Source organism: Limulus polyphemus, unplaced genomic scaffold (genome assembly GCF_000517525.1).
Source record: "Limulus polyphemus unplaced genomic scaffold, Limulus_polyphemus-2.1.2 Scaffold613, whole genome shotgun sequence".
Taxonomy (NCBI): Eukaryota; Metazoa; Arthropoda; class Merostomata; order Xiphosura; family Limulidae; genus Limulus; species Limulus polyphemus.
Window position 1 is genome coordinate 249767 of NW_013666223.1, and position 11811 is coordinate 261577.

Genomic DNA, 11811 nt, shown 5'->3' on the forward strand with positions numbered 1-11811 from the left:
ATTATATATGCATAGTGGCTGGTAGGTCTTTTAATATAGATGGATGGTAACTGGTAGGTCCTGTACAGCTAGTATATATATATATATATAATATTGAGAATGTTATAATTTTTAAATATTAACAGTTTAATTTCACAGAGAGATAAAAAAATGTATTTAAGTACTACGCAATTATTTTAGAGAACGACTAGTGTCTAACATATTTTAGTTTCTAAGACGTATTAGAACTTAGACACAAAATGGTAGTATATAATATCTTACAACATTTTTAATTCTGTGAGTACTTTATGAGCAAGGCAACGCCATGAACTCCGCAAGATAAAGCGTTACCCTGCTGCAACTCATTGTTAAATGTTTATAGTATAGAACTAGAAGACAGGTAAAGAGATGTATTTGTAGTTGTCGCGTATGTATTAAATATATTTTAAGCTTTTTTATGTTTAAAAATTTACATCTAAATAAAACCAATATTGAAAAGAATATTTTTATAAATGATTACATAATACGTACTACTGGCTGTTTTGCATAGCTAAGGCTTAACTTTGATATCTCAAACGTTTTACTTTTACTGTTTTAGCAAGTATGTAATGTGGCGACATCAGACGGCAATTTTGATAGCGTGGATCAATTCGACCCAATAATTAATATATTATTTATAAACTAATAAATGTGTTTACTCACTATTTAGTAGGCTTGAGGAAATAACCCATGTATAAATCCAAATAACTCATACTTTGTAATGGTAATAAATATTCATAAGCAAGAATGTATTTGTGAAACCGAAATGTCTTCTGCCACAGGCAAAGCTACATTTAGTATTGTTATGAAAAAAAAGTAGTGTCTTGGGCTTAACAAAAACAGCACAAACCTTATCATGTAAAACTTGGTAAAAAAGACCAAAGCAAAAACTTGTGTTCAAAATTCTTTAAGTGAGAGAATATTTCAGCATAAGATTCATTTGAACAATTAATTCATTGATAGTGACAAGTACTTTAAGCTGCAGCCAAGAGAACACAGAATTCTGAAATCTGTATTTAGAAATTTCCATTTTGAAATTATTTTGTTATTTCCTTTTATAAAATATAAGAATATAATGAAACCATATTTTTTGGAAGACTGTTACTAAAAGTAAAGCATGAAAGGCTATACACCTACTCCAATATTTTACTTTTAGCATTGGATATGGATCAGTATCTGACCTGAAATTTGCCATTCAACAATTTTACTGGCAATAAGTTTGTATGATGATATATTACAGTGTTGGCAAATTAATGTGTATAATAATAATATGAAATTCAATAATTATTACACCTAGAGTAATGGCAAGACAATTACAAAAATTATTTCACTATTCCTTACTTTGAGTTATAAGTTATCTCTTCTTTTCTGTCTCTCTTTGTACTGCATATAGTACAGTTGCCCATTGTATTCAATTCAAATATCTTGTATATAACACAATGCACAGAAAAGGATTACAGGGATTTATAGTATTTTAGTTTGGACAAGGCTAAACAATTGTTTGAAAGTTTTAATCACCATCCCTCAATTTATCTGTATAAAAATTAGGCATTTTATGATTGTCATTTGATCAGATATGTTTACACTTGTAATTGAATATTTTATAGAAGAGGCTATGCAAAAGCCAATGTTCTAATCCTACTTTTGCCTGTAAAATGAAATATCTTTTGCCACAGGCAAAGCTATATTAAATATGGTTATGAAAAAAAAGTATCTTGAGCTAAACAACACAAGTCTGAAATAAAACTTGGTAAAAACTAAAAGCAAAGCATGAAAGACTACACCTACTCCAAGATTTTACTTTTAACATTGAATATAGATCTATATCTCACTTAAAATCTATTGTTCGTCAGTTTTACTGACCACAAGTTTGTGTGATACCCTATTACAGTGTTGGCAAATTATATATATAGTAATAGTATGTAATAATTCAATACCTATTACACCTGGAGTTATGGCAAAACAGTTACTCCACCACTTCTCAGAAAGAGCTGCTTTCAAGTTATCTTTATTGGCTGGAATCACTTTATGAGATATAGTGCAAGACAATTCTATGAGTGTTTGATGCAATTGAAGTCTGGCATTTATGCAATGTGCCAGTTTTGCATGGCACCAATAATTTGTAACTTATTGTCCTTCAAGTTACAAAAATGTGAAAATTTTAAATGCAAAAAAAAAAAACATAGAAAGGAATGTTAGCAAAAGTATTTGTATAATTTAAAAACAAATCTGTGTATATAAATATATCTTTGACATATTTATGGATGCATTAATAAAAGCATTAGTAAAACCTATATGGTATAGAAGATATGTAGACAACACCCTTATGGGTGAAATCCTTACAAAGTTTTTAAACTACATGAATGATAATAATGAAGGAACTAAACTTAAGAAAATGATGACAGTAAGTTAAAATTCAGTGTATTTTAAAAACCTTTTGCTGGTAGTATGCCATCACATTATAACTCCAACCACCCTTTAAGTCAGAAACTAAACACATTTGACATATGTGCTTGGTATACTATTAATATATGTTCTGATATCATAGGTATAAACAACAACAAAAAAAGAATTAAAAGCAGTAGCAGTGGATAGAGATTATGACTACAATTATTAACATAGCTTTTCATAAAATTAATGACTGACATCTACAAGAGATGCTCTAAATTAACTTCAGTAACATAATCTCAAAATAAGTTCATTAGTTTACCATTTTTCCCTGCCATTTCATAAAACGTTGCAAAAGCATTTTCATTAAAGGAGTATTAAATAGTTTTTGTTCTTCAAAATAATAGTATAAAATTTTTAACCATTTACAGACAGTTCAAGATAAAGAAAAGATTGATGGCAAAGATGAAATTTGTCAAATCATTTGTAGTTATGGTAAAACTTACACCAGTATGACACTAACACCCTATCCTCAACTATAGCCAAACATTTCTAGCACTTTGATGGTAAATATTAGTGGGAAAATGTGGTAATCTTAAACACAAAAAATTAAAAACAAATCTGTGCATATAAATAGAGATGATGGAACAATCAGCATGTCATATTGAAAAAACATTGTCTTAAGTATCCCCTTATTTACTGTTTACATAATCCTGTTTTTCAAAGTGAATCTACCTTTCAATGGTTGGAGTTTAAGATAGGCTAAGCTAACAAACACTGTATTCACAAGTCCTGTTGATAATAACTTTGTTACCGAAACTAATTGGCTTGAACAACTAGTAAAGACTTATCTTTCATTGTGCAAAAAAAAATTTCATTTTCAAAATGGGTATGAAAAAGAAATTGTAAGAAGTATGATCACTACAAACAGCAAAGGTATTCATAAGGTCCTAAGATAATCTCAACCACATCTCTGAATGAGCTGTTTTAAAGGTATCTTTTTTTTGTCTGGAATCAGTTGATGAGATATAGTGCATCTCCAAAGAACATTCCATATGTGTTGAATGGGATTAAAGTCTGGCATTTTTGCAGTCTTCTACACTCAATCAGTTGTCTCATCTTCAAGGAATGTGTTAACCAGTTTTGTATGACAAGGGTGGAAATTATTATCTATTAATGGAAATCCAGGCCAGTTGCATTAGTACATTGTATGGGTTATAGAATATGATCATGTAATGTGCAGCATTAATAGTACCATTCTGTAATATGTAGTGATTCAGTTCAAAGTTATAATTCAGACAAAATATTATGAGAACCATGAATTATTTTCATTTCAGGTCACATGGCTGATTATTATATCACTGATTTGCATATCAGTAAACTGAAGGAGCAGTTGACATTCTTTTATGACTTGTCATAGTTATAAAATTACAAAGCCCTATGATCTATTAATTGTTTTCTAAAGTGTAGATTTAAATTCATTGAAACAGCATAAGCTAAACTAATAGGAATATAGTTTCCGAGGTTCTCCCTGAATTCATTTTTTTAAAGAAGGAAATTATCAAAAACCTCTAATTGTTTGATATTTTCTAGATTTCAGTTGAATTTTAAAAAATAAGTCTCACCAATTATTTTTTGCTAAACATCTTCAAGGTTTTAGGATATATCTCACTAGGGCTAGATGCTTTACATTATAGAAGTTTAAAAAGTTTTCATAAAATAGCTTTTTGTTCTTCTTCAACATAAATAGATTCTAAGGAAAAAATTCCATGTTAAAAATACTGTTTAAGTAACTCCCTATCATTTTCATTAGTAAGAACACCAGAAAAAATGTTAGCAATTTAGATGCATTCCCTTCCTCATTGATAAGGTTTCCTTTAAAACTGCATAAAAGATTTATAGTATCTTTTGCTTTTTCTGCATGGCAACCTTTCAAGTGAATTTGTCATTTAGAGATTTTCTAATTATTCTTATTTTTAACAATAGCTTTCTTGACTTTTTTTTTTTTACAAACCTTAACATTCTAGTAATAAATTTATTATTCTTATAACTTAGCATTTTTAATATATTCGTAACATGCCATTTAAGTAAATTATAATATATTCATAATAGTTATTCTCTTTGCCTATATAGGAACAATATTTTGGTTAGAATATAAGATTGTGAAAGGGATATATATTCAGTTTTTGGTAACTTGATCAAGTTAGTAAAAGAAATCCTAAGCTTCATTAACATTTTTCACATTTTGTTGAGTTGTCCAATCATCTTATTGGAGTATCTGAAAAACAGGTTTTGTAGACTCTTTTGACAGGTTATTAAATCTATAACAGTAATAAAGTACTCTCACACATCCACATTTCCAACATAATCTAAAAAGTACTATGAGCAAGATCTATAAAGCATCCTTTATTCTAGGACCTTTTATATACAGAAAAAAATGGTTCCTCATGACCAAAGAACTAAAATGAAAGGAAAGTCATTAAAAAAACACAAAAAAGAATAATAAAAATATATCCAACTCATCATTATCCAAAAATAAAAAACATTTCACTTATAATAATTTACACTGAAGCTCAATATTAATGGTGAGCTAAAACTTATGTTTAGCTTGACTTGAAACTTAATCCTAATCTAAATCAATCTTAAATAAAAAATATTAATAATAGTGTAGAAAATCTGAAGAAAATTGATATATATTTTCCATGTGCTTATTAAAACTACTTTTATATTTCTATATTTTCATGTAGAACTATTTAATTAATAATTTTAATTTCTGTTTTAATAAGAAAAATAATTTCAGTATATTTGTCTACTTGTTATAAATTTTATAATTTTTTTGCTCCTAGTGTTTTGTATCATTGCAGATAATTTCCTTAAGTTTATTTGCAAGAATCTTTTAATTGTATGTACACATCTGTGTGTGTGTGTACAATGTTGTTTTTGTCTTATTTCACAAAGATATCATGGCAAAACAAAGGAGATCTCATCAGGAAAACTCTTCATCTCAATCTGGGCTTAGCAAATCACAAACTATCAACAAATTACAACGTAAGAAACAGACTGATAAGAAATTGTGGATTAACAAATTCCCTTACATCTTATTCTTTAGTATCCTTGTGGCACTGTGTGCTGTGGGATTTATATATTATCAACGTTACATTGAAAACCGTGTCAGGATGCCACTAACTGCTCCAAAGGTTATTACCAAAAATGGCCTTGAAATTCCTGAAAGATACTGGGGAAGCTATAGACCTGGTGTCTACTTTGGACTAAAGACACGTAGTCCACATTCATTAGTCACTGGACTCATGTGGTTCTCCCAAAACATAAAAGATAACCTTAAGCTTCGACATTGGTGCAATCAGTGGGATGGGTTGAAGAAATATGGATGGCTTCAGCATGATGGCCTCAATTTTGGTGAGCAGGATATTGTAGAGGATGAATACATAATAACTACAACTTTTGTGAAGCGTTCAGTAGGTGAATTTGGAGGTGACTGGACAGCAAGAATTACAGTAAAACCACAAGTAAGTGTTACTAAAAACAAAAATTGTAAAGAGGCTTTTCATGGAATGCTTATAGCCCTAATAAGAGCAAAGAGAATCATTGAAGAGGCAGTAGCATCATTTTAGAAATGAATGATCTAGTTAAATTTTCTTCAAAATAGATGGTGTATATTTTAATGTAACTTCCTGTCTAATACATATTACATGAAAAGGGAAATACATGTCATAAGTTTTTCAATTCCTTACATGCTAGAACTGTTATTCCATTTAATGTGATTCTGCACTTACCTTTACTAAAAATTAACATTAAAACCAGTTAAACTACTGTAGTGTAAGATTTATGTTACTGTTAATTTTTATATAACTGAAGAATTTTTTGACTAGTTAGTGTGATTAAAGGATTTGTACAGCTTGTAATACTTTTTCATAACCCAGTTATTTTTGTATTTCAGCCCTCTAACAGTACAGTTCAGTTTCCTATTTCCCTTCTTTTCTATACGGCCTTGGATGGTGAGGGTGTCATAATACCATCACTGCTTTCTGGTAACCAGCTATCAGCAATACAAGGAGAAACCTCTGACCTTGGAAAGTTTAAGATCAGCTTTGAGTCTACATCATCGTTAACCAAGTACCATTTTTTAACAGCAACAGCTCCTCCAGGGCTTCATGAACTGAAGGAAACAGTAATGCAACATTTTGCATTGTTCAAATCTGACAAAAAGAGTGAACCCCCTACCATAGGCCTCATTGGACATTCTCAGAAACAGACAGGAATGGGAGCAGAAACAAAAATAAATTTCATTGTGCACCAAATTACAGCATTACCACCTTATGAATTAGAGGTACTGTTTCAATCGGCCAGCATGCCTAACCAATTTAATAGCCTAAAAGGCAACATATACACTACAGAACATAAAAAACATAAAGATAATTTTGAAGCAAAATTTGAAAGAGTATTTCAGTTGAGTGCTAAAAAATTTCTAAAAGAAGAAATTCAAATTGCCCAAGCTGTTATGAGTAATATGATTGGTAGCCTTGGCTACTTCTATGGTGCATCAATGGTGCAGTCACAACACAATAAAGAACCAATACAGTATTGGGAGGCACCCCTATTTACTGCTGTACCATCCAGGTCTTTCTTTCCACGTGGATTTCTTTGGGATGAAGGCTTTCACAATTTGTTGATAAGCAGATGGGATGCTAAGATTTCTAAGGAAATTTTAGGACATTGGTTAGACCTTATGAATGTTGAAGGCTGGATTCCACGTGAGCAGATCCTAGGTCTTGAGGCCCAGTCCAGGGTGCCAGCTGAATTCATTGTCCAAAAGAATACAAATGGAAACCCTCCAACTCTGTTGTTGGCTTTAGAATCCATTGTTCGAAGAATGGAACTTGGTGAAGTAGAGGAGGACCTAGAATTCTTGAGAAGAGTCTATCCTCGTTTGCAAGCTTATTTTGATTGGTTCAACATTACTCAAGAAGGCAAACTTCCAGGTAGCTACAGGTGGCGTGGAAGAGATGCTTTGACAGAAAAAGAGCTTAATCCCAAAACATTAACATCAGGATTAGATGATTATCCTAGAGCTTCTCATCCATCTCATGATGAAAGACACATTGATCTTCGATGTTGGATGGCACTAGCAGCTAAAGTCTTGGCATTTCTTGGAGAAAAACTAGGAAAGCCATGGCATGCTTTTGCAGCTACTCATAAATACCTTACTGATAATGAGCTGTTAGACACTCTTCATTGGTCTCCATTATCTCAGACTTACAGTGATTTTGGACTACACACAGACAAAGTGAAATTGGTAAAGCCAAAGATTCCTCCTCCAGCTCCTGGACAATCTACACCAAAAGTAGATAAAGTTCGAGCTGTTCTAGAAGAACCTACTCTCAGATTTATTGACCACTTTGGCTATGTTAGTTTATTCCCTTTCTTTCTGCAAATCATCAGACCAGAAAACCCTAAATTGGGCAAAATCCTAACTGACTTAAGAGATCCTAATTTACTTTGGACTAACTATGGTTTAAGGTCATTAGCAAAGTCTTCATTATTTTATATGAAATACAACACAGAACATGATCCTCCATATTGGAGGGGTTCCATATGGATCAACATGAACTATTTAGCAGTCAGAGCCTTGAATTATTATAGTAAACTTCCTGGCCCTTACCAAGATCAAGCCCAAGAACTCTATGGTGAACTTAGAAAAAATTTAATCAACAACATCCTGAAAGAATTTCGTAGGACAGGATACCTATGGGAAAACTACAATGACAAAACAGGTCATGGTCAAGGATGTCATCCATTCACTGGCTGGTCAGCCTTGGTGGTGCTGCTAATGGCAGAACTGTATTAAATTTCTTAAAGTAAAATAAGAAAGTATATAGCTAATAATACTCCTGCTGACCTGTAAAATATACATGGGTTAAAAAAAAAATTCTTTGAAAATTTATATTCACTACATTGTTTCTTCTTGAACTTTTTTTTTTTTTACTAAACATACATGTATTCTCTGAAATGAAAGTACCTCAAAATTCTGAGAAGTTCATAAGAAATACCTAGCTTATAAGTTTAATTCTATATTTTCATCATGCTTGTGTATATTGCATATTCAACCATATGGGTCACTTCAGAAAATTGTATTTTGTAATGGGCTAAAATATTTTATATTGAAACTATCTGCACTATTATTTATGTACCATAACTAGAATTTAACTTCTAACATTTACAGTACAACAGTATGAAAGACATTTAGGGCATTTTTTCTTTCAACTTAAGGTACTTGTAACATTATGACTTATTTTCTGTAAATATGTATACACTTTCACACAAAATATGGTAACACTAGTGGTAAGTGGCAACTTACAAACTGCAATTCCAGTAATAAGTTACTGTGTTATAGCATGGTTTGGTAATATCTGAAATGATTATCTTGAACATGTTTGGAATCAACTTTCAAATTATGAATAACAAAAAAAAGTGAAAATGTGCAGTATAAACATATGCAGTGGAAACTAAAGTTTAGCTGTTCGGTTTCTTCATAACTTCCATGAAAATAAAATCAAATCATTTTATATCATATTACCAGTTGTTTGATTATCGTTTTGTCAATGTCTTTGTATCAGAAACACAACCATAGAATGCTTAGTTTTGGAATGACTCAAGGTACAAAAATCCTAGAAATTAATATCCACTGTTATTTTAATTTGCTTGTTTATTGTGTTGTCTTTCGTAATTCTTATTAGACATAATTTTTTACTAGTTAAATGTTATGTAATGAATTATATTTTAGAACTCCTGTGAACAATTTAAGTATTTTAAATTAACTTGGGAAAAATTTTTCACATAAATTATTCAAATAACAAAAGCATTGCCACTCTTTATATTTGTCAAGCTCCCATCCCCATCAGTGGCTCAGAAGGCTTACAGTACAAAAAACTAGGTTTTTATATCCATGATGGACACAGCACTGATAACCCATTGTGTAGCTTTGCAATTAGCAAAACAAAATTTTATTGTATGAACATGCTCTACAATAATGTAACACAATGTGTTCAGTACAATTGTGATTATGAAGGTACGAGAGCAGGACTTGGTTTTACAGCACATTAAAATGTCTATTAGCATAATGAAAAAGTAGTTTCTTTGAAAACAAAAATTTTATATGTGGTTGTCCACTGTTTTCATCTTACTTGACGTACCTCTGTACTGATGATGCAACTAAAAAACAGAATAGCAAATAACACTACTGACTGTAGTTTATGAAGGACTGCAAGATATTAGATAGAGTGTCAGAAATTAACAAATAGTTTAGTCTTAAGGAGCATCTGCCTATAGAAAGAAAAATGATTTGATTGGAAGGCGAGTTAGTTTGGCATAAGTTCAGGACAAATACTTTTTCATATAATCAGATACTAAGTAATTAATAAAAGTTAAACCTATTTGACAATATGAATATAATAGTTCACTCTCAGCAGAATCTGGATCGATCAGACACATGAATGTAATGAAATCTGATAGGTAATATTTAACTCTATATTTCAATTTTAGGATACATTCAAAGGTTTCTGACTTTAAATTCAAGCTATAAGTTGGTCTGGTTGACATGTACTGAATCCAGTTTCAACTTTCATTAATATTTATTTCTCAAGAGATTAAACAAATCAAGTCAGATTATTGTAACTTGTGTTTATAGCATCCCATATTATCACATCAGAGGAAAGAGTTCTTTTGCCTGTGTGCAAGGGCCATAGAAAACCAGCTTCAAGCAATTAAACATAATAAAATTCCACTGACAGCTATGAGAGGTGCAGAAAATGATATAACTGTAAGGCCCATGCTTATTGGTGATAACATAATAAATGATTAAGATATTTCTTCTTGTTATTGTTGTTTTTTTTTACTTTCAAAATATATGGAAGTGACTTTTAAAGGTAGGAATTTGGTAGAAGGAAGTAACGGCAGTATAGAAGCACCATGTGCAACTTGGCTGATGAAAGCTTGACTAAAAAATGTTAAGGTAAGTTGCAACTATTGGAAATTGTTTACTGTAAACTAACAAAGATTACGAAAATGTTATTAAAGATTAGAAGCGGAACTCGGAGTTAAAATGTTCCAGCACTGAGAATTGTGAAAGCTTTATTACCCAACAGGTAATTGTTCAGCTTCACCCAAGTAAATTGTGTAATGGGATAATCCACTATTTATGTTTATTAAGACACTTCTTACCTTTTACATATTCAAAGTACGTTTTAGAAAGGTTCTGATGTAGAATAGATACAACTATTTCAAAAACCCTCAGTATTTTATTGCAGTTATGACTAAACAATTTAGACTTGTTAGCAAATTTAAGGTGTGGTAAAGTTTTCCTTAAATTGATTTATTTTTTCCAAATAATTTTATCCAGTCATGGAAATTAACAGTGAAAAATAAATATTCCAGTAAATAAGATAAAATTATATATATATTTTTATATAAAAACAACATTCAGTACAGTTAGTCAAGTTTTAAGAACTATGGTTTTAAATTATGCAAAATGAATCCTTTAGTGAAGAAGTTTTATATTTTGTCTGTAATAATAGCCATTACAGTGAAAAATTTATTTACTTTAAAGTATTTTAAGATATCATACATGTTCAGAATAGAACTAGATGTTAATAATATCCACCTCAAGGAGTAAAACAGATACTTGTGTAAATTGGTATGAGTTGGTTTTTTCTCCCTTGTATTTGTTATTTGGAGTGGTTGGGATTATAGGATACTGCACTTGGACCTATAGTCTGATTGGAAAGTTTGGTATATGATAACTCTGCGTGTCTGTATCTACATTTGAATTTGAAGCCTTACCAACTGTGTGATATGATCTCAGGATCTAAACCAAATTGGCATTCTCTGCAACTGAGTACAAATGTCTAGTCATTTTGTATTTCAGTGGTTATCCTATTGCTTTGATTAAGAACCTGAAGGTTAAGCTGAAGTAATTTCTGATTTTACCATTTGGGGTCATAATCATTTGTTGCACTTAAAATAGATGGCCCAACTTTTTGACACACTGCTGAATAATTACAGTTAATTGTTTGTTTTAGTGCAAAGCTGTAAAGTGAGATGTCTGCCCTTTGTCTATCAAGGGGAACAAATCATGGAGTTTAGCATTATAAGTCCTTTAATTGACTGTTTACTCACCTGGGGACGATTATCATTATACCCAGATTATAAAAACGTATTGAAAATCTTCCAAATGATATTCTGTCAAGAAACTATATAAAAATATATATGAGTAGCATTTTATTGTATATTTATGAATTGACCCTGTATTTTGTCTTTCCAACTTTGAAAAATGAAAGTTGTTTAAATATGTTTTTTATTTTACCATAAATATCTTAATGAACTATAAGT

General features: G+C 30.8%; 1 protein-coding gene across 2 annotated transcripts; it reads left to right on the forward strand.

Moving 5' to 3' along the window:
• Positions 1-292: 292 nt before the first annotated feature.
• LOC106459466 (mannosyl-oligosaccharide glucosidase-like) lies at positions 293-9177 on the forward strand. 2 transcript variants are annotated; one of them, XM_013919087.2, is made up of 3 exons: positions 293-379; positions 5365-5933; positions 6365-9177. In XM_013919087.2, the coding sequence occupies exons 2-3, from the start codon at positions 5370-5372 to the stop codon at positions 8270-8272; spliced, it is 2472 nt and encodes an 823-aa protein (XP_013774541.1). In that variant the 5' UTR covers positions 293-379; positions 5365-5369; the 3' UTR covers positions 8273-9177. The 2 variants fall into 2 exon arrangements, with proteins under 2 accessions (XP_013774541.1, XP_022241665.1); XM_022385957.1 differs by having other exon boundaries at positions 336-406.
• Positions 9178-11811: the final 2634 nt, after the last annotated feature.